Raw genomic sequence first — 24,327 nt, 5'->3', positions numbered from 1 at the left:
TTCCATGTTAGTCATGTTGTGAAGAAAGAATCAGAGCAAAAGAGAAAACCACAGGAAAGGGGGAAGAAGAGAGACACTAGTCTGCTTCAATCTGCATTCCAACTCCAGAGTTCTTCCACTGGAGGTAGATAGCATTTTCCATCAGGAGTCCCTTGGAATTGTCTTGGATCATTGTATCGCTGAGAAGAGCCAAGTCTATCAAAGCCGATCCTTGAACAATGTTGCTGTTACTGTGTACGACCTCACCTAGTTCATGTAAGTCTTTCTAGGTTTTTTCTGAAATCCACTTGCTCATCATAAAAATACTTTGATAACTTTATTTTAGTATAATTAGTTTCATTTAAGTTCTTTGAATTGTGTTATATACATTTAACATATTATTCTGAGAAGAGAGCCATACATAGGCTTTACCAAACCACCAATACTTAGCACAGTGCCCAACACATAGTAGGTGATTAATAAATGTTTATTGACTGAGTGGAAAAAGTTACACACACACACACACACACACACACACACACACACACACACACACAGAGTTTAGAATTCTAGCCTCAGAGAAATGAAAAATCATTGACAGATTTTTTTTATTGCATAGGACATTATTTTTACTTCTTAAAAGACAGTGCAACAATAAACACAACACTTTATTATTATTCTTTTGAAGGATGAGCAACAACTAATTGGAGCTGTCTCCGTTACATAAGGGGAGACTCTCCAGTGACAGTGACTTTACCCTTTTTGAAGCAGAATCATGTGGAAAGACAGCTTGAGTTATGTGACCTTTTCCTCTGACTTCAAACATCAAGAATGGTGCCAAATGGTTTGCCTGCAAGCCACTGCCCATAAAAACATGATCTATATTAAATGGTTGTCCACATACACATCTGTTGCTGATGTTCTAGAACAGAAAGGTTTCAGAGCATTGGGAATCTAGGAGTAGGCAGTACTTCATGGAGTTGTTTCCCTCACAGGTCAAATCTTTGCCCCATTGGTCCATCATGATATATGACTCATTTCTCTGTCCGGAAAGTCTCTAACGTGCACCCTCATTCTTGATACCAGAATCACCATGACGTGCTGCTGTGCTCCAGAGGTAACAACAAATCCACTTCATTTAGACATTTGAACAAATCAATTCACTGGGATCTGCAATAGTCAGTTCGAGCCTAGACTTGGATTTCTTTTTGCTAAGCTTGCCTGCAGACTTCAGGTACTTGTCTTTATTATGAATGACTTGGATGTATTGATCAGTGCTGCTATTTTGCTGGTCACTGCTAGAGGCAGACACTGAATCTGACTCTGTAAAGGATGGTTCTGTCTTTTGTTTGGTTTTTGGTTTCATGAAATGCTCTGGGTACTGGAGTTCTGGGTCAAAATTCCGTAATCGAGGCTTTTTATACAAATAAACTGGTCGGTAGTGGTCTACCTCAAAGCCACCATTCCAAGATTGGTAGTGCATCCTGGCCAGATCTTCAGCAGCCAAGATTTGGCTCTCTGTTCGTTCACCAATGTAAAAATGAGGTGTCTGATGAAGGTCTGAGAGGGATCGTGGACGGTAGGATCTATTGAATATGTCCCTTCTTAACTCCGGCTCTTCCTCTTCGTCACTCAAATGTGGGGTGTAGGGATGGTGCGGTTTTGATAACACATAGCCCCTTTTGTTCCTAGGATATATCTCTCCAAAGTCACCCATGTTTTCCCTATGAAAATGCCTTGGTGATCGAGAGGTGGTACGAGCCTTTCGGCGGGCTTCCCTCTCATTAACAATGTAATATCTAGGGACATGAGTTCGTCCTCCTACAAACCCTGGGACTCCTGTTCCAAGCACATCAGGGTTCATTTGCTGGATGCCTTTTCGAAAGAGAGGCTCTGAATAGATATCCTCCAAGTGTTTCTTGAAAGTAACTGGGGTGCAGGGCTTGGTCTTGCAGAGGTCACTATCATGTGTAAAATATGGATACCTTAAAAAAAATAAAAAAAAGAAAGAACAAAACTTGGACTTTGTTCTTCCATACTCACTGAGATATAAATGCCAAAATTTTATGGGGAATGCTCTGTCTCATACCAGAGTTTATGTCTCTGGTGTGTAATTTAAAACACGGTAAGCAGCCATTTGAAACAGAGCTCATTTGCCTCATCTGCCAAATTCCTAAAATGAACATTATACTGACACACTACTCATGAAATCACATTAATTTGTCTTTCCTAAAGGATCCTGGAGATGTGGGGCTCACAATTGCCTTTGAGGGACTTTGTTCAATCTACTTGAAAACCTTCCAAACATCCAACAGCTATATTTCTCTATGCTTACCCTACTCCACCATATGTTGAGCCACATTCCTGGTGAACAAAGTTCAATGCTCCCTACTTCGAATCAATGTTCGTTGAACTGGAACTGAGTATTTTTTTTTTTGTGGCCTAGACAGCATCTTGTGATACCTTGGGGAAGAATGATCATAGAATCACAAGGAGGTAGAGCTGGAAGGAGCATCTAGCCCCATCTTTCATTTTATAGGTGAGAAAATACCTAGGGAAAAATATCTAGCATCATTTTTTGACACTAAGAATATTAAGTCTAAATTAGTGGTGAACTAGAAAAGACAAATTATTTTCTCAATTTTGATGGATCTTTTTGGGCAATGCTTGTACATGAGCAGATGAAACAAAGGTTTTGAATGCCATGATTGCCATAACATTTCTATTCTCCACCTTGGAATGTTAGCTTGAGTTTGAGCAAGTCATTAAACTATGAATTATTCTTCTGTTTCCTTCTCTGGAAAATGAAAACAAAGTTGTTTGCTCTCTACTTGTCTCACAAGGATGTTTCCTTCAATATTTCAAAGGTCCATAATTTCTTCTGTATAGTAGTTTTCCACCAATTAGTACAACCCCGCCTAACCCCTTGTCTCTTCTTCACCTCACATAAATTCATCTGCTGGTCAGCTTGCTGGTAACAAACATTTCTCTGAACTTATCTAGATGACAGATGGCTGAACTTGTGCTTGAAGCTTTTTTCATCTTGATAAGACCTGCTCTCTGCTGGCATAGAGATGAACCTTGTGCCACCTCTATGCCGCAATGAGGCATTAGAGGATTTTGGAGGGATGTATAGGAAAATCATGTCAATAATATAAATAGGTTGGAGTTGTATTATGGACTCTCTTTTGTTGGGGTATGACAATTGTGTTTGATGGAAGAAATCCTGAGAGTAAGAATATATCCATTTCAATGTTCTTCTTTTCCCCCTCTTAATTTCCTCCAACTGGCCTGGGAGCAAAGAAGACTGGGTTTTAAATGCTCCTGACACATTTTAACTGAATGGCCCTGAGCACACCATTTTAACTTTTCAGGGCTCCCTGGCAACTCTCTAAGACCCCTTAATGTGGGGACCTTGGACCTCTGTGGATAGATTTCAGAGGGCCTGTGAACTTGGATCAGAAAATAAATTACATCTTTATTTTTACTAACTTTTGGTTTCCTTTGCAATCCTATGTGTTTTATTTTATGTATTTAAAAGTTCGGAGAACTGGTCCATAGTTTTTGCCAGACTGCCAAAGGAGTCAACATCTCCAAAAAGATGAAGAACTCTTACTCTAAGGCTTTAAATTGCAGAAGAGGTGCTGTCTGCATTGGTAGAGGGAGTTTACTTAGCCAGAACTTCCTATGCCATGTTAAGTCTGGACGAAAATAAAACCACAAATACCACTTTATACAGCTTTCTTGTTTTCCTTAGCACCTTGGTTGACTTAATTCCCTAAGGCAAAGTGCTCATGTATAGCTAAGCCTTTTCATAAACTAAAAGTCCCTTAGTACAAGGTTGTTCAAAACACTACTCAGTCTATGCTTTTATTCTCTTTGTGGCTAAATGCAGGAGTTTCTTCTAGTCTATTAAGGCTGAACCTTACCTGTTGTCAATGGGCTCAGATCGTGCCTTGGAGATACCAGTAACTGGAGAAGAAATCTCCCCTGGCCTGGAGATCTTAGTCTGGGGTATAGCTTGTGAAATAGTTGGAATTCTGCTGCCTGGGGAGTCAAAGCTGACCACATTGCCATTTTTCCTGGGAGTCAGTGAGTGACTTGAGGCCTGCTGATTGACAAAATCACTTTCCTGAGGTTTTTTCTTGCTTCCCTCCTGGGTCTGGGTCCTGGCTGAAAATGGAAGAAAAAGAGCTATTCTTGTCACTCTTCTGTTCAAAATCCTTCAATGACAACCTGATGCCCTCCTCTTTGATGTGCTCTACTTTCTGGGTTTCCAGGAAACTACTCTATCATGGGTCTCTTCCGAGCTATTAGATGGCTCCTTCTCAACCTCCTTACTAGATTTTCACCAAGTCATTCCAGTAAGGGTAGGCATCCTTAAGGGCTTGGTTGAAGGCGCCCTTCTTTTCTCCCTCTATACAATTTCCCTTGGTAATCTCTTCAGTTCTCATGGCTTCAGTTCTCAACTCCACGTTGATAATTCTCAGATTTACTTATCCAGCCTTCTTTATGAACCTCTAGATTTGCACATCCAACTGCCTATTGGATTTTTAAAACTGGATGTCCTGTAGACAACTCAAAGTCAAAGGTATCCAAAACCTAACTTATCTTTACTCCCAAGCCTTCACCCCTTTCCAGATTTCCCTATTACTGGTGAGTCAGTCAGTCAATAAATATTTATCAAATTTCTATTATTTCCCAAACACCATACTAAGTATTGAGGACACAAGGAAGCAAAACATAGTCCCTGCCTTCAAGGAGCTCACAAATCTAAAAATCCCAGTTACCCAAGTTCACAACCTAGGTGTCAACCCCAATTTTTCATTGTCTCTCTCTCATATTTAATTTGTTGCCAGATCCTATCATTTTTTACCCTTGGGATATCTCTCCTCTCTCCCATGTAGTCAGTCTGCAATCTATTGACAATGGCCTCCTTTCTAACCCTCAGGCAAGACATTCTATCTCCCAACTGTACATATTTTTATCAGTTGTCCACCATGCCTAGAATTCCCTCCTCATCTCAGTTCCCTGGCCTTACTGCCTTCCATCAAGTCCCTGCCTTCTACAAGAAAGCTTTCTAGATTCTACTTACTGTTAGTGCCTTCTCTCTGTTGATTATCTCCAATTTATCCTGTCACTCTTATTTGTGTGTTTTATCCCTCTTTAGACTGTGAGCTCCTCAAGATCCAGGACTATCTTTTACCTTTTTTTTGTATCTCTACAGCTTACCACAGTGCTTGGCATACAGTAGGAGCTTAATAAATGTATATTGACTAATGTCTACCAAGTTCAAGCCAAACTTTTTCTGTTGGAACTCCAAGTCCCCCACAATCTGCCTTCCTAGCCATATCTCATACTGGTCTACTCTACAGTCTTGGTTTTCTAATCTTCATGCCTTTGCTCACTGTTTCTTTTGTTTAGAATGTTCCTTTGTCACTACTTCTACTTCCCTTTGCCTTTACAGGAGGCTGTTTGTGGAAAACGCACTGATTGTAGAATTAGAGAAGCTGAGTTAGAATTCTAGCTCCATTGTTTATTAGCTTTGTGACTTTGGACAAGTCATTTGATCTTCCTAAACACCCCAGTTTTCTCATAAGCAAAATGGGCTTAGTCACAATTATATTGCCAACCTTACTTGGTATTTGTAAGGAAAGTTTTGTAAATGTTAAATTACTTTATAAATGTGAATTTTTATGATTATTCTCCTGGTGAACTCCTATTGATCTTTTGAAACCTCACTCATGTCACCTCTTCTGTGAAGCTTTTCTTGATTCCCCAGTGTGTAATGACCTGTCCTTCCTAATATGGTACTTTTTGGGGGCACCTCTCTAATAAACTTATGCTTCTAGACTGTAATCTCCATGATAACATAGCAGTGTCTGATCTAATCTTTGTATCTCTCTCTGGACCCAGCACAGTACTCAGAATGTAGTCAGTGCTTCATAAATGTCTCATGAATTGAACTGACCATCAGCTGGGATGATCTACTAAATTAAAGGCTCCTACCCTTAATACTATGGGCATTTGGATCCTGTTGGGTTTTTTGCTTCTTTAAATAGCTGAATATAAAAACAAATGACCATGAACTAAGTATATCAGGCATAGTGAACTCTACTCTTAACTTTTCCAGTCAAATACTATGCAACATGTGGGTGGGGTAGGGTGGGGTGGGGGGGAGAGGAAAAAATTGTCCCATAGAATGTTACCTCTTAGAGATGATTTAATCATTCTCCTAATTTTTACCAATAAAGAAACTGAGGTTCAGAGGAGAGGGGGACTTTTTCAACCTCTTTTGGGCAAAAGACCTAATAACATCAGTTTAACAGAATTTCTATAGAAAACAATGAAAGAGTATGAAACACCAGGACATTTTGTGCTTATAAAATGAATGCTGTTATTATCCTGAGGAACTTGGTAATTTTTGACTTAGAAAATGATCTGATCTATACTGGACTATGCCCAATAGGTAAATATTATTTGTCAGTGATTGGAATTAATTGGTTTTAACAGCCATGAAGGTGGCTGAAACAGGCCCTGTGGAATGCTTAGAGCTTGGCCAGACATCAAAGACCCCAAGGTCATCCACTGCATCCAGGGCCATCACCAGTCATCCTGACTTTTGTCTTGCCACTGTACTTCAATGATCCTGGAAGAGAGAGTGAGACTGATGACTTTGTGCAACTCGGCCTCACTTAAATCTATTCCCATACAAGTCAAGGCATCACTAGTGATGTCATTGGTCCTCTTCAAAAACAAAGGACAAACAACAACAGTCCATGATTCACAATGAATCACTAGGACAAATACATATTCAGTGAAAATAAATAATAAACATAAATGTGAATATTCACATAACTACTCATAACTTGAAATCAGTATGACTCCATCACCATTATGTTTTTTAGTCCCTATAAAATGGGTTAATAGTCAAACAGCCAAGAGAATGTGACTGTTTTGCTCTTGTATCTAGTTTTTAAAGTATAACATTTTCATTAGCTGCTTTAGACTCAGTGTGGGCCCCATGTTTTCATGGATGTCCACAATAAGTTTTCTGCTTAGTAAAACTCTCTGTCAGTGTTCAAATTCAAGGATGCCAGCCTGGTGAGTTTCAGAGAAGTAGATACAACACCACTGTCTCAATTTTCAGTTTTCAGTTGGCTATCTGTCAGTAGTCCTTTAAGGATCAGAGGAGGTGATACAGGGACAGCTATCCAAGGACTAGATATCTGCAGATACCTCACCGGCAAAAATTGCCTCTGACTTGGCTGTAACCAGAACTTCATAGGCTCTTGCAGTCAAGGAATCAGAGCCACAGGGGATCTTAGAGGTGATATAGCCCAAATCAGTCATTTGGTAGATCACAAGATCACAGACAGATTTAGAGCTGGAGGGGACCTTAGAGGTCATCTAGTTCAATCCTGTCATTTTACAGGTGAGAAAACTGAGGTCCAAGGAAGTTCACAACTTGCCCATGTTCATAAGTCAGTAAGTGGCACAGCAGGGATTCAAACCCAGATTCTATGACACCTAATTCAAGGTTCCCTGCCCCCCTTTCCATTATGACTGGACCCATAACCAGAATTTCTCTCTTTGGATCTGCCTCCCATCCCTCACCCTCTCTCTAACTTGGCTCTAACAGTTCAAAGCCCTCCTTCTCTTTCCTCTTAGATCTCATGATTTTCAGAACTGTTAATGTTCCAATTGTGGCCTTGTCTCTGGATAGCTCCAGCACTTCTCCATGCTTTCCTCCCTGTAGTGAGAAGCACCCCACAGATGGAATTCACTGACTACATGCCCTATCTTGGGGTAGCTATCTGCTAATTCCAGTAAGACATCTATTCCTACCTTTCTCAGTATTAGGGTGGTTGAAGGGAATATACATACACACACACACACACACACACACACACACATATATATATATATATATATGTATATATGTATACATATAGACAGAGGGCACAGGGTGAGTTGAATATGAAGGGATGATACCTAAAAAAATAAAATCAACTTAAGGGATGAGAGAGGAATATACTGAGAGAGGGAGAAAGGGAGAGACAGAATAGGGTAAATTATCTCACATAAAAGTGGCAAGAAAAAGCGGTTCTGTTGGAAGCAAAGAGGGGGCAGGTGAGGGGGAATGAGTAAATCTTGCTCTCATCAGATTCAACTTGAGGGGGTAATAATGTACACATTCAACTGGGTTTCTTACCCCACAGGAAAGAAGGAGGAAGAAGATAAAAAAGGGGGATGCTAGAAGGGAGGGCAGATAGGGGGAGGAGGTAATCAAAAGTAAACACTTTTGAAAAGGGATAGGGTCAAGGGAAAAAATTGAATAAAAGGGGACAGGATAAGATGGAAGGAAATATAGTTGGCCTTTCACAACATGAGTATGGTGGAAGTGTTTTACATAATGATGCATGTGTGAACTAAGTTGAATTGCTTGCCTTCCTAGGGAGGATGGGTGGGAAGGGAAGAGGGGAGAGAATCTGGAACTCAAAGTTTTAAAAGCAGATGCTCAAAAAAAAAAAGTTGTTTTTGCATACAACTGGGAAATAAGATATATAGGGAATGGGGCATAGAAATCTATCCTGACCTACAGGAAAGTAAGGGAAAAGGGGATGGGAGGGGAGTGGGGTGACAGAAGGGAGGGCTGACTGGGGAATGAGGCAGTCAGAATATATGCCATCTTGGAGTGGGGGGGAGGGTAGAAATGGGGAGAAAATTTGTAACTCAAAATCTTGTGGAAATCAATGTTGAAAACTAAAAGATAAAATTAGAAAAAAGAAGTTAATTGAGGGGTGTCCCCTTTATTAAAAAAAAAATCAAACTGGGAGGGGAAGACCCTCAGGGTTCCAGGCCAAAGAGAAACAGTTACTATTTACTGTTTACATTCACTCTGTGCTAGGAGGGCAGGGACTTATTGTCCAATTTAGGAGCTCAAGAATGATAAGATAAGATATAAGTAAGATAAGATAAGAAATAGGTAAGGGTCAGCCATAAGGAGGGAGTGCATTCCAGTCGTGGGATTCAGCTAACAAAGATATGGAGGGTGACCTGAGAGACTGTAGCATACTTAAAGGGGTGTAATGTATAATAAGGCTAGAAAGCCAGGCTGCAAAAAGTTTTAATTGTCAAACAGAGGAATCTGTATTTGATCTCTGTGGTGTCAACCTGAAAAAAATTTGCATAATTTTTTTTTGTACCAAAGAAGATATCTGAATTATTATGGTATTAAAAGATAAAATATGTTGATATTATACAATACTATATGTATATTTTATGCATTTTTGAGTTTCTAAACTTTTTCTTTGTCCTCTGCTGGCCTTCAAGTATCATCTGCAGCTTCTGCAAAACTCCCCCCAGATTTTCATTTAATTTCTTATTCCAACCCATGATATATCAATACTGTGATGTGGAAAGTCCCAATGTGGAAACGATAACAGTTTAACTCAGTGAGGGAAACATAATCAAGGATAGCCTTTAAGCATTTGAAGGTCTCTCTTGTGGGAAAAGGATTTGGAAGAAGTATCTGAGATTCTTGATACCTAGCTGGGCTGGCAAGAGAATTTGCTATCTTCTGAATCTTCTCTGCAGTTCCAATTAAAAAAAAAATCCTCTGTCAGGGAAGCTTTGTTGAGGTCAGGGAACCATATGTTGAGGTTTAGAGGTACTCGAGAACCCAAAATACTGACACGCTGGGTCCTGCTGAATGAATTTGACTCAAGCCTTCTTACAGCCAAAGAAAAACAAAATTTCTTAAAGATTTGCCATATTGGGTAGAGTCTTAATTTTAATGGCCAGAAGCTGCCCACTTAGCTTGGGGTTTACTATCCTATACCCCATCATTTTGAGAGTGTTCCTCATTCCAATTCTACTAATTCAGAATTTGTGGTAATTTGACCAGTGGTCAATTGAATTTTATTTTTGTATTATTTTTTATGCAATTTGGCCATATGGTGCCCCTTCCCCCAATGAGAAAGAAGGTGCAGGGAGACAGAAAACATTAAAGTGATTGATGGAATCCATGACCATAGTCCCTGACAACAAAGGAATGATACTAACTCCAGTCCTTACCAGTTTATTCATGCCCGGTACATTTAAAAGAAAGGATAAATACGATGAATGTAAGTTCATTGAGAGCAGGGATTGTTTCCTACTATCCCAAGCAACAGCATAGTGTCTGGCACAGAGAAGGTGCTTAAGAAACACTTGTTGATTGAATGATTAACAAATATAAAGAAAGTAAGGGAAGACTTAAGTAAATTTACAAAGTAAAATAAACAGAACAGGAAAAAAAATTCATAAAGACCACAGTAATATAAAAGGGAAGGGGAACAACAAAATAATTAAAACTAAATGATGTGAAATTATAATGAACAAACTTTGCTCTGAGGAAGAGATATGAAAAGGTATCTCAGCCTCTTTGCAGTGGAGGTGTACTATGGGTATCGAATACTGCATAAAATGTCAGATTTTTTGGTGTATTGTTTAGTTGTCTGTTTTCCCTCCTATTTTTTATTCTTCTCTATAAAAGATAGTTTTCTGTAAGGGAATACACTGGGAAATGTAAGATATTAATAAAAACAATTAAAAAAACCCCATCTATTCCTAACCATCGTCCCTAACCATTTTAATCCCAGGAACCATAGGTCCCTAATTATTTCAGATGTCTCTGTTTTCAAAATGAAGCTCTTTCCCATATATTCCAGCTCTCTGCTCCCCTTTACTGTCTTTTTTTTTCCACTCCCGGGGATCTGCAGAGGTCTTACCTCTTTTCGGGTAAGAATTCCTAGGAGAGGAAACCGGAAAGATGGCAGAGTAGGTCAGAAAATTCCAAGCTCTCAAGATTTCCCCCCACAAAAGAATTAAAATAGCACTTCAGGGTGAACAAAATGTGGTTGGAGACAAATAAGAATTGAGGCACAACCGAGGTCTTCCTGGGACAACTTAAGAAGATCAGAAGAAAAACCACAGGACTAGGTTTAGTCCCTGAGAAGAGTAACCACCTCCAGGGTAGGTTCTGTTTTAACAACAAGCAGCAAGTCCTGGGGTTAGTTGGTTGAGAGGCTGCCTCAGCTCCAGCCACACCTGTGTTGTGAAGAGCAGTGGGGGCGAGAAGGAACCAGCACATGCCTGGTGAGTGCACAAGCAGTAAGGCAGAAAGCCCCTGGCTGTGGGCACTTACAGGAGGTTGGAGGTTTGGCTTTGGTACCAGACTAGAGGGGAGAACTGAAGATCTGGAGCAAGAGGCACCATTTCCCATACACCAGGGCTAGAGGTGATTACAAAAATCAAGCTATTACCACAAAAAATGCACAGGCAAAGGAGAGAGAATTCAACCATAGAACCTATTATAGGAATAGAGATGAGTGGGGTTCATCTTCAGAGGAGGATATTGAAGTAAAGAAACCCTTAAAGAGTAATGTCAAATGGTCACCTGACCAAAAAGAATTTATAGAAGATCTTGAAAAAGACTTTAAAAATCAAATGATACAGATGGAGGAAAAATAAAAAAAAAATCCAAGAAAAACAAAAAGGTTATGAAAGGTAAGTCAACCAATTAGAAAAGGAGACCCAGAATCTTAAGGAGGAAAATGACACTTTAAAAATTAGAATTGGGCAAAATGAAGCCAGTGAAATTGTAAGAGATCAAGAAATAATTAAAGAAAATATGAATAATGAAAAAAATAGAAGAGAAAGTGAAATATCTTATAAGAAAAACAACAGATTTGGAGAATAGATCAAGAAGAGAAAATATAAAAATAATTGGACTAACTGAAAGTTATGATCAAAAAAAGAATCTTGATACAATAATACAAGAAATAATTAAAGAAAATTGTCCTGAAGCATTAGAACAAGGCAGGGAAGTAGAAATAGAAAAAAAAAATCCACTCACCACCACTTAAAAGAGATCCTATGAGGAAAACTCATAGGAATATCATAGGCAAATTCAGAAGCCCCCAGCTAAAGGGCAAAATATTAAAAGTGTCAAGATTAAAACAATTTAAATATGATGGTACCACAATTAGAATTACACAAGAGTTAGCAGCAGAGACATTAAAGGACCACAAGTCTTGGAACAAAATATATTGAACAGCAAAAGGACGGGTCAAAAATTATCATACCCTGCAAAGTTAAGTATTATTCTGAATGAAAAAAAAATGGATATTTGATAAACTCTCAGACTTTCAAGACTTTGTTAAAAAAAATCCTGAACTTAAAAGAAGATTTGACATACAAGAAGCAAAGGAAACATAAGGTACACACCAAAGACTGATTATAAGGGATTCATAAGGACAGACTGTTTACCTTTTACGTATGTGAAATGTAAAATGTATGTCTAAGATTCTTATTAATAATTGATGAGCTCATAAGAAAGATTGGGGTAAACCTGACTATGATATGAATTTAAAAGGTAAAACCATTTAGGAACAGCTAAAAAGAGTATTTATTTTATACAAATGAGTTAGGAAGAGGACAGAAGATGGAAGAGGAAGAATGGAAACAGAGGAATTAGATGGGGGAGGAGGGCTGGTAGTTCTGGTAATGTACTTTCATTGGGAATGGGTTTAAGAGGGAACAATACATATACATTTAGAAGTTTCAATATTTATGTTTATGATCTTTTTTGTTTCTTTTCTCTGTTCTGTATTTGTGTTCTTGCCCTTGAGTCTAAAATAAAATTAAAAAAAAAAGAATTCCTAGTGAAAAGTTTGTTTAGTCATAGCTGGAGAAAGTATGGTGAAGGAGAAGTAGCTTTAGACTTCATGTCAGAAGGTGTAAGAATGTTTAACAATTACTGCCTGATCATTGCACAATCTGTCAGTTTTCTCATCTGAAAAAGGTAGGGTGGGCTAAGGGGGGAAGGAAAGGAATAAGTATTTATTAGGCACCTACTATGTCCTACAACCCTGGGATGTAGATGTTGTTATTATTGCCACTTTACGGTAGGGAAAACTGAGGTAGAAAGAGGTTAAGTGAATTGCTAAGGGCGAAAAAGCAACAAATATCTGAGGCTAGATTTGAACTCTGGTCTTCCTTATCCAAAGCTCAGGGCTCTATCCACTGTATCCCCTAGCTACCTCAGAGAAATTTGGTGATAATTTTATTGCCTACCTTCCAGGTATTTTCTCTCCCTAGAATCTGCCCATATTCTTCTCTACTTAGCTTAGAGGGCTATTTTGGCTGTGCATTCATTCATTCGTTCATTGATTCATTCATTTTAAACTAACGTATGTAGCACTTTGGGCCTCTAGGTGGCGCAGTGGATAGAGTTCTGGGTCTGGAAGCAGGAAGACTCCTCTTCTTGAGTTCAAATAGTAGACGTGTGTCCCTGGGCAAGTCACTCAACCCTTTTTGCCTCAGTTTCCTCATGGGTAAAATGAGCTGGAGAAGGAATTGGCTAACCGCCAATGAGGTCATGACAAGTCAGACCCCACTGAAATAGACTGAACAACAACAAAATATATCACGTTATGGGTATAAAGAATTTTATGTACATTATCTCATTTTTTCAACAATCCTGCAGGATAGGTAGGGAAGTTATTCTTATTTATATTTTACAAATGAGAAAGCTGAGGCCTAGAGAATTTGAGACTTACTTTCCCAAGGTCATACAGCTAGCAAGTGATGCAGAACAGACTCAAATACAAGTCATCTGACATCAAATAACGTTTTCTTTATTTTATTATTACTGACACTCATAGTTTTAAAGCTGTTAATTTTGATCACTATATTTGGTTTATTTTCCTCATTTTTAATAACAAAAATGTAGCTGAGAATAATCGGTAAGGAGGTAAATATGGATGACACCACTTTTTTCTCACTGGCTTCCATGTTCCTATCCTGTGGTTTTGAATATATTGCACTAAGTAAGATATCCATTTTTTTGTGTGTTTATTTTACATTTTCCACTTACCTTCTATCATTTGGGCAACTTTTTTCTTGTCTTCAGACCTATCCTAAAATATACATGGCAATTATTTGCAATTTTGATATGGATTAAACTTTAAACAATAAAAACATGAGATTGTTAGAGATTAGAAATTTATTTACCCGTCTGGTGATGTAACCATATTGCGACATTGGCCTACGGGGGATACCTAGGCCCCAACTATTTGATTACATCCCCATCCCCCTCCCAGTTACTTACACAGTGTGAAAGCACAGAGCCTTCTCTAGTATAGGTGCAAGCGGAGCTTTGCCCCCAAAGTCCTGCCCCATCCCCCATTCTTCTCCAAAAGGAAGCCTAGCAGCAACCCTTCCATCCTCATAAGCCACAACTGTACCTGGACCACCACCACCACTACCACTATGGGTCCAGTTAACATAGCCTTTTTGTCATTTTTCCAAAATCTGCCTTTCTCCCAAGCATCCCCACAATCTTCTTTCCTCCGTCAAGTGCAGACAACCTCCTCCCCTTGCCTGAGTGTACACATGGTCAGACTATGACTGTGCCGTTGATGCTTCTGTCACATTGTGTCCCCACAAACTATTTTTACATTTGGTATTTTCCTTATTAGTCTTTGGCAAGGAAGATATTAAGGAGCAGTGTGAGGATTCATTTAGGCTTCCTGTTGTATTTGTGTTTCCAGAGCAGCAGCGGACATACTGAATCCTTAGTATGCTGCCTGGCATCTTCTTTTGTCGAATCAATGGAGCACAGAGAAAGAGGAAAGTCTATATAATCTCCTTCAGAACTTCATTGCTTCCTTTCACTACTTCGCTAACCCGTCAATCAGCATTAGAACAGCTATCGGTAGACCTAGCCAGACAACCATTTCAAACTATTCCTGTCTGGTCTGAAGCTAATTCATGGTTGGCTAACCAGGAACATTGTTGGGAAGAGAGAAAGGGAAGATTTTCTTCCCTTGCCTTTGAGTGTGCCTCAGAATTATTATTATTATCGAAGCTCTATCAGTACAAAAATGCCTTTTTGTACCCCCAAACCTATGTATTGACTGGTGAACTAAGATGAAAGCAATAGTTACTGGATGGTAGTATATTCAAAGTGCAGTTCAGACTTCTAAGAAGGACGCTGTCCCTCATAAACACACCCAAAAAACCCACTCACCTTGAATGACGAAAAATGACAATGATAATATTATATCCTTCTTAGGTGAAAAAGTACTTTATACATCCATAATCAGCATCATTATAACAAGAAATTATTTGATGACATGCTTAGAGATAATATTAATCACATGTGTTGCCTGATAAGGGAAGTTAGGTAGCCCAGTGGAGAGAGTTCCCAGCCTGGATTCAGGAAGACTCATCATCCTGAGTTCAAATCTGGCCTCAGACACTTCCAAGCTATGTGACCCTGGGCAAGTTTCATGTCACCCTGTTTGCCTCAATTTCCCCATTTATAAAATGAGCTGGAGAAGGAAATGGCAAACCACTCCATCTTTGCCAAGAAAACCCTAAATGGGTTCATAAAGAGTCGAACACGACTAAAAAATGACTGAACCACAACAACAACTACAACATGCCAGATAAATATGACTGCTGTGATCATGGATTTAGAGCCAGAAAGAACCTTGGAGACCATCTTGTCCAACTCTTTTGTTTTACAGGTGAGGAAAATGAGCCCTAAGACATGAGGTGACTTGCCCAAAGTCAAGGAAGCAGTAAATATCAGAGCCAGGATACGAATCCAGGTCTTTTGTCTTCCAGTAAAGCCCCCTGTACCTCTCCAATCAGCATCATAACATGAAGATGACTGTGGAGTCTATCTGCAGAACACAAATCTGAGCAGGTTCTATCAAGCATAGTCCTTGCTATCAAATATAGTCCTGCCAATAGACTACTTTCCAATGACCAGTATAGCTAAGCATAGGTAGCTAAATTAGGGTAGCCAGGTGATGAATACTTTAGTGAAATGAAAATAAATAATAAATTTCAGCAAGAACTATCACATATTCTATAAGCTTCTAAAATGATATTACCTTGAGATTTTATTTGGGGTCTAGGATCAATAGGAAAAAATAAAATCACAGAATAGGTAATTTCAATTAATACTTGCACTTTGAATTTGCATTCTCAGCTGACTGTTGGTGAACTTCAGTGATCTCGCAATACTCTGAAGATAATAGATCAGCATGCTATAAGAGAACAGGGTATAATCATACAATCCATTGGGGGGAAAATCACACACACTTTTAAAAAACCAGCTGAATTTCTGGAAGATCTCATAAGGAGCCAGAAAGGACAAAGCCACTATAGCAAAGTAGTCAAGCATTTTTTCTAGGGCGCTAATATTTTGGGTAAGTCAAGGTACAATTCCTCTACATTGCTATCAAGGATCTATGTCTCCTCAGCTCATGTCCTTTCAAAATCCCACAACAGGACTATTCCCTTGCGCAGACTTTCTGTTCCTTAAAGATCTGCCTTCGTTCACTGCCTTTACTCCATCTGATGCTTTTCTCTACCTCTGTATCCTCTCTGGAGTTGGGAAGTTGATGGCTGTCAGCCATATGATGAAGGCTGGGGCCAAAGACAGGATCTCTGGGTAATGGGGAGTTCCTTCTCCTAGAAAAATTGTACCTACCTGAATCTGACTATCTTTTGTGTTGGTCCTTTCCCCTTCCCTACCTCAAATGAATTTTGTATATAGGAAAAGTGAGGACAAACACTAGAGTCTGAGACACTGATACTGGTCACATGGAATCACTTATGGTGGCATTACTTATTTTGGTGATTTGGGAGATAAGTTCCTGAATCCCAGTTACAGCTAAGAATATACTCAGAGAATACCTTTGTTCTACAGAGAAGTGAACTGAAGGCCCAAGAGATAAAATGACTTTCTTCATTGGCACACAGTAATAGGCAAAATAGCCAATGTATATATGTTGAAGTCTTGAAGTGTAAGATGAAAATAAGAGAAACTAAGGGAATATTACAGGAATCAACCAACTAGATCCAAGGTTAAAGAGCACTGGCTACTTCTGTGAATCAGATTAAATCAGTCCTGTGAAACAACATTTTAATAGATTTGCAAGTATCATACTCACAACAGAAGAAGCAAAGCAGGAAGAATGACAACTGGGCTGCTAATGTACCCAATCACTGAGTTGAACCACAAGGGAAAATCATTCTTAATAGTTTCAGACACAATATCATAGATTTTCTCTTGCCCACTGAGAGAGGGGAAAAAACAAACAAATAGAAAACAAGTTATATTGCTACTGGTTCAATAAACAAGTCCTAGGCCCAAGCATTAATACTTCAACACTTGAAGCTATAATTGAGGCAATCAGGACTTGAAAAAACCAGACTCAAGGAGTTGGAAGAAACCTTGTAGGAAATCTAGCCCAATTTCTTAGCTAGTACTAGGAATCCTCCCAATAATGTTTTTGACAAAGCAGTAGTCCAGTCCCTACTTGAATACTTCTGGTGATAGGAAAGTCACTACTACACTAGTCAGTCTATTAGGAAGTTCTGGCAAAAACAAAAACAAACAAATCAGCAAAAAAAAAAAAAAAACAAAAAAAAAACAGACAAAACTTTCCTCCCTGTAACTACTACTTATTAGTCCTCAGTTCTGCCTTGCAGGGCAACATAAAGTAAGTCTACATGTTCTTTTACATGGCAGCCCTGGAAGTGTTTAAAGATGGTTATCAGGTCTTTTCTAATTTATCCTGCAGGCTGCAATCCCTTTATTAGAGTGTTCTTATCTATGATATTTGAACATATCTCAGGATGAGGTGGGGTGGGTGGTGGTGAAGGGAAACATAAGCAAGCCATGTATCCTGTAATTTTTTTAATTGTACCACTTAACAAAGTGATTGACATATAGTAAGCATTTAATAAGTGTTGAGTGATTGATTGACTGAGTTGTCTAGGGCCAGCTACCAGTTAGGTGACTTGTACAGGGTCACACAGTCAGAATATATCAATGATGTAACTTGAACTCATGTCTTCATTCCTCTGAGGACGCTCCCTATTCTTTATGTTAACCTGTCATTCCATAATTATCTTTCACTAAATCCTAATAAGTCCTAACTTGAGAACTTTGCCAATTATATCTGGTTTTTAGCTGATAGCTATCTAATTGTTTTTGAAGCTATGAATTATAGCATCATGCATAGAATTTGGGAATGAAAATCAAGGGATACATACCATTCATTCCCCTCCCCTCCACCCTGATCAACCTCTTCAGCAGTAGAGTGGAGTCATATGGAAGTCAGTTAATCATTTCAAACTCACAAAATGCCATTGGCTTTGCATAGGTGCATAGAATGCTGGCCTTAGACTCTGGAAAATTTCAGTTCAAATCCCAGTGCTGACACTTACTGGCTGTGTAGCCATGGGCAAATCATTTAACTTCTCTACCATTGTAGTAACTGCTTCATAGGGTGTGAATTTCAAATGGGTTGATGTATGCAAAGCAACAAATGTAAAGTCTTACTTTAAATATAGGTTATCAGAATTGGCTGATTCATAATAAAGAACAATTTACATGAAAATTGAATTTTGGTTTCTAAGTATTTTCCCTCTCTCTTTCTCTCCTTCCTCTCCCTCTCCCCCATTTCTGTCTCTCTTTCTGTCTGTCTCTCTCCCTGCATCTGTCTCTCTCTCTCTGTCTCTGTGTCTCTCTTTGTCTCTTTCTGTCTCTGTGTCTCTGTCTCTCTCTGTCTCTGTCTCTTTCTCTGTCTCTGCCTCTCTCTTTGTCTCTGTCTCTCTGTGTCTGTGTCTATCTCTGTCTCTGTCTCTGTCTCTCTCTCTCCTTTGTTACTTTTAGATTATGTGAATTGAGGGGAATTGGATCATTAATGTTCTATGAGGAGCACACCTGGCAGACAGTCCAGTTTCTCTTAAACTGGTTTTAGTTTCCAAACAAAAGCAAGTCTTTAACGAAGAGATCACTCACCTGAAGGGACCACAGTTTAAAGATGGCTTATATCGGGCAATGGCAAAGATTGTTGGCAACATGCACAGAAATAGCATGAACAGCAACATCGCCAAGTAGAAGTTGTTGGATCTACGAGAAAACCAAATATAGTTGGCTTCAGTTTGCAGGAAATCTGTATACAATGTGTACAGATATCCAAGGAATTCCTAAAGAAAGGTCAATGATATTGACCTTTCTTAACCAGAAAACTGCTCAGAAAAGGAATTTAATGTGTATAGCATTAACCTTTGCTTCACTTCAGTTTAGAATACAGTGATACATGCTAATTGGGGAAGACAACACATGGTGGGAATGGTGGTCAGGAAAGGGCGCACTGGTGTATGAGTAGTGGAGTGGAGCACACAGAATGATGAATTTGTAGAATTAGGAAACTTGGATTTGGATCCTGACTCTGACACTATGTGACCTTGATGCTCTCTGAACCTTGGTTTCTTCTTCTTTAAAATATGTGTATTACCTAACTCATTGTAAGGTAATTGTAAGGACCAAACTAGGTAATTTATGTAAAGTACTTGAGCACTACAGCTTAGTAGTAATAACAATAAACCAATCAATCAAAAATCAAACATTTATCAAACATTTATCAAGTACATATTATGGTGCAGGCTACTTGGGATTACTACCACCACCACCACCACCACCACCACCACCATAACTACTACTATAACTACTATTACTACTACCAGCTTGATTTATATAATACTATACTTTAAAAAATTCAATCGATCTGTGATCTCATTAATGTGAGTAGTCTCTCCACTGGTGCACCTCACAATCCATCTTAGTCTTTTCATCTACAAATGAATAAGCTGGAGCAGACAGAAGGGAAGTGACTTGCTTAGGGTTAAAGAGCTGGTATGTTTCTGAGGTAGAATTTGAACTCAGGTCTTCCTGACTCCAGATCTAGCGCTTTATTTACCACACTACTTAGCTCCCTATAACCTTATTATTCTTGAATATTTTATTTCTCTAATACAGCTTAAAGCTCTCATTAACTTCCTTAGCTATCATATCACATTGCTGATTCAAAATTAGCTGGCAGTCCAATAATCCCTCCCATTGTCCCCTGTCTTTTTCCTATGAGCTTCTGTTTAGCCTTTTCCCCTCCGTCTTGTACTTGTGAAATTGATTCTTTTTTAACTCAATGGTAAGACTTTACATTTCTTACTATCAAATTTCAACTTGTTTAATTCAACCCAAAGTTCTAGCCCACCAAGATATTTTTGAACCCCTGTTCTCTTAGCTAGTGGGTTAGTTATCTCCTCCAGCTTAGGGGAGACATCATCTGAAAATTTGATAAGCATTTAATTTGTGTCTTTATCCAAATATTTGACACATGACCAAGCACAGATCTCCACAAGCTTCCCTTTGGGCTCTCCTTCCAAAGTAACAACAATCCTTCTTTGGTTGTAACCATTCAATCTATTCTGAATGCAGCTAATTGTGCTCTCATCTAAACCATGACTTCATTTCCCGGTAAGACTAGCATGAAAGACTTTATCAAATGCTTTGCCAAAATATTAATAAAATAATCTATAGCATCCTTCTGGTTTTACATTTTATGAGGTTAACTTCTTTAGAGTAATATATTTCATTGAAGGGGCATTGTAATGCTTTAAGATTTGATATAATAATATCTGAACAAAATATGTGTATATACCTACACTAAGTATTGTTATATTTTCAAAATAGTAATTACAATTTATACTCATTGTTGGTTGTTATTATTACCCAGGGTATAACACACAGAATTTCACTTAGTAAGTTCTTAGTAAATCTTTGTTGGAGTCAATTCTAAATTATCACCATGTGCACCTTACATTAAATAATGTTGTAAAATATATGCTTGTACTTGAATGCTTGAAGAATCTGTGATTTACCAATGTAATACCCCTTACCCTGTTACACACTCAAACCCTTCATTGACTTAGTAGATCATCTTCAAGAGTTTTTGTGCCTCCTTCCCCCAGTATTTTTTTTTATCCCATGGCTCACCTGATGATGAACAACTTTGTCTTAGTCATGCTTGTCCTTAGATGGTCCATATGCAGGAATCTTTTACCAGGCCCCTACTCAAAGCCTTTCCAGTTTGGTATTGCTTGCCAGAGCTTCTGCTCTGCTGGTATAGACTTTTAGAAATCAAGGTCATGCTTCTTTGCCACAATGAGACAATGGAGTAGAATTTTGGTGCAGAAAAGGGTACATTTCTATTATTTAAATATGGTAATCTGGGAACCAATTGTGTAAAATTAATTAATCTAAAAGTTACCTTGGAGTGAAATTGTGTGTATAGCTCAGTGGAAAGAGAGCAGGATTTGAACTAAGATCTGATTCTACAACTATGGCGTGATCTTGGGCAAATCACTTAGTCTCTCTGAGACTCAGTTTCCTCACCAGTAAAATGAAGGGAGTTAGACTAGATGATCCCTGATGTGCCTTCTAGCTCTAAATCTTTGATTCCATGATGGTCTAGAGACTTGGCATGAAGGGACAGAGTTTTGTGGTCTGTTCTATGTTTTGGAGTCCATCAGTAAGCAGAATAACAACTTACTGGTTGATATCTGGTGGGATATGTTTTGAATAGTAACACTGGTACATTCAGCAGAACAGTCTACATGGGAATGACTGCAAATGGAAGACTGTTTGTATGCTATTAATGTGACCTATCAGGCAACATATCATGGCATCTGTGGGTGTTTTATTTGATGGACAACTCAGAACTGGAGATTGAGCTAAGTGATTCTCTCACTGATGGTTTGTGTTTAAGGTACCTAAGGCTATTGAAATATAGAGGTAAGTATATGTGTCTGAGGTTTAACTGGGTCCTATGTCTCTTAAATTTGAGTCAATATGGCATTTAAGACTAAGTGATTTCTTTGACTTGGACCAACAGTGGTATGGAAATATCCAGATGGATAATTAGGTGGTTCACTGGCTAGACCATGGGACTTGAAGTCAAGAAAACTTAATTCAAATCCTGCCTCAGACATTTCAAGTTGTGTGACCCTGGATAAGTCACTTAAACCCTCTGTCCTTCAGTTTTCTCCTCTGTAAAATGGCAATGATAACAGACAAGGTTGTTATGAAGATCAAATTAGATAACATATGTAAAGCATGTTGCAGTTCTTAAAATGCCATATGCTAACTGTTACTGTTAACTGAGTACAATTGGGCATATAGACAAATCTTGCTTGGGTATATAACCTAGCCCTTAAAGAAATTCCTTACTTGGTTTAGGGTATGATTGAACTGATTATCTGGATATAGTAATTTAAAATATTTTTTCTCATTGTATAAGTGTATGTATAACTCAAGTACTTGGCCACATTTCTTCTTTTACTTTGAAGGGGGACAGCAACCTGAACTCTCTTTCCTCAAACCCATGACTACCTAAAACAAATATTCAGGGGGTTTTAACAAAGGCAGTTTGCTTGACTGAATGGTCTGAACAGACGTAGCAGTTAAAATGACGTATCTGTTTCTACCCTAGACTGGATCTGTTTTCCAACACTCAGTCTCTAATTTACCTCACTACATCATAAGTTCTGTGAAGGATTTTCAATTGGCCTTGCCCCCAGCTTATCTCAGTAGTTTCTTTGCAACTATGAGCAAAAGGTGCCCTAACTCATGGGGCAAATTAAAGTTGGGATCCCCTGATTCCTCTTCATAGAATAAACTCCATAGAAATAGGACTCTAGGACTTCCATTTTCTTAACTTTATTCATAGGATCATAGATGTAGAGCTGGAAGGGATCTTAGTGTTCATTTAATGCAACTCTTCTTCACTTCCCCCCCTCCATATTGCACATGAGGAGACTGAGGCCCAGAAAAGTTAAGTGATTTGTTCAAGTTCACACAACTGTTTCCTGTGGAGAAGCTATGAGAGGGATAACCTATAGTCTGGGGTCCTTCCTTCTGGCTAATCATTAGACCTTTGGATATTCTTGTTAGCCACAGAAGATTGAACCCAGATGACTGCAATTCAAGAAATTGTATTAAGTACCTACTATGTTCAGAGTCCTGTATGACCACTTCTGGGGAGGTATCAGTTTCAGATGAGGCATTGTCCCTGTTTTCATGATGTTTGAAACTTAGCAGGAGGTTATGCCATATAAACAAGCAATTTATACTTGAATATTTTAATGACCTGTGATTTCACTGGTTGTAGGCAATCTAAATTTTGATGTAAACTGCAACTCTCCTATGGTTTAGTAAATAGTCTTTAAGAGATTTCCATGAAAAGTTCATGACCCTGTGGTCAATTTGGTACTGAGCCTCTCTGGCCTTAGTGAAGCTGGTTTGGGGATGTTCATCCCTGGAGTACTCGAAATCTTTACAGCTACGATTGCTTCAATGTTGCCATGATCAGGCACCAGAGGAGGACTTTCTTTACATGTGATAGCATATGATGAGATGAGTGACTGAAGGGGGATGCAGAGCTGTACCTCCCCAACAAGTTGGGAGTCAGGCATTAATATTAGTTTTTCCAAGTAGGATACACAGTAAATAAACTAGAATGCAAAATTTTGGCCCATCCTCTTTCCTGCCTGGTACTAGTCCCTCTTTCCTCATAGACTCCTCAAGGGCAGAGAGAGCCTTTTATTCTCCACAATACCTAGCACATATTAAGTACTCACTAAATGAGGGAGGGAGGGAATATAACTTTGGGCTGATAGCCTCTCAACATTTTTATGACTAAAACTTCAGTGAACACCTTGAGTTTACTGAAGTTATCAATTTTGCTACTGAACAGTACAAAATAATAAGCTTTTATTTGCAGGAAGTTATTTCACTATAAACAGGGAAGAAAAAACGTTATTCAATAAGGTTAAACTTTTTACATCCCTACACAGGAAGATGATACTTGTAATTCTTGAGAAATGTATCTCTATTAGGGCAGTTAGAAGGAGTATACGTAGGCAGAGGGTGTGAGTATAAGTTGGCTTTGATGTGATGATATAAAAAAATTAAGGGGTGAAAAAAAGGATTGTACTGGGAGAAGAGGAAAGGGGGAGGCAGGATGGGGTAAATTAATCCCTTGAAGAGGCACAAAAAACCTACTACAGTAAAGAGAAAGAAGGGAGCAGGGTGAGCATTGTTTGAATTTTACACTCATTGGATTTGTCTCAAAGAGGGAATAACATATACACTCATTTGAGTAGAGAAATTTGCTTTACCCTATAGGGAAGTACGAAGGGAAAGGGAAAAGAAAAGGGGGGAGGGGCTGATAGAAGGGAGGACAGATTGAGGAAGGTGATAGTCAGAAGGAAAACAAAGGTGAGGAGGGACAGGGTGAAAGGAGGGAGAGAGAAAAGTATAAATAGGGGAAAATTTGGACAGAGGGAAATACACAGTTAGTAATCATAACAATGAATGTGAATGGGATGAACTCTCCCATAAAATGGAATCAGATAGCAGAGTGGATTAAA

The 24,327-nt window shown here is 38.7% G+C and overlaps 1 protein-coding gene across 1 annotated transcript in view; it reads right to left on the bottom strand.

Moving 5' to 3' along the window:
- Positions 1–1,117: 1,117 nt before the first annotated feature.
- The window catches only part of TMC3 (transmembrane channel like 3), an 84,246-nt gene continuing 61,036 nt past the window's right edge, over positions 1,118–24,327 (bottom strand). The window contains exons 17-22 of the mRNA XM_036736911.1: positions 18,857–18,967; positions 16,998–17,123; positions 16,010–16,088; positions 13,904–13,946; positions 3,909–4,152; positions 1,118–1,964 (exon numbers count right to left, since the gene is read on the bottom strand). Coding sequence (XP_036592806.1) covers positions 1,118–1,964; positions 3,909–4,152; positions 13,904–13,946; positions 16,010–16,088; positions 16,998–17,123; positions 18,857–18,967 — 1,450 coding nt within the window. The remainder of the gene's footprint in view (positions 1,965–3,908; positions 4,153–13,903; positions 13,947–16,009; positions 16,089–16,997; positions 17,124–18,856; positions 18,968–24,327) is intronic.

This window comes from Trichosurus vulpecula, chromosome 8 (genome assembly GCF_011100635.1).
Source record: "Trichosurus vulpecula isolate mTriVul1 chromosome 8, mTriVul1.pri, whole genome shotgun sequence".
NCBI classification, from domain to species: Eukaryota; Metazoa; Chordata; class Mammalia; order Diprotodontia; family Phalangeridae; genus Trichosurus; species Trichosurus vulpecula.
This window is presented reverse-complemented; position numbering and strand designations above follow the sequence as displayed.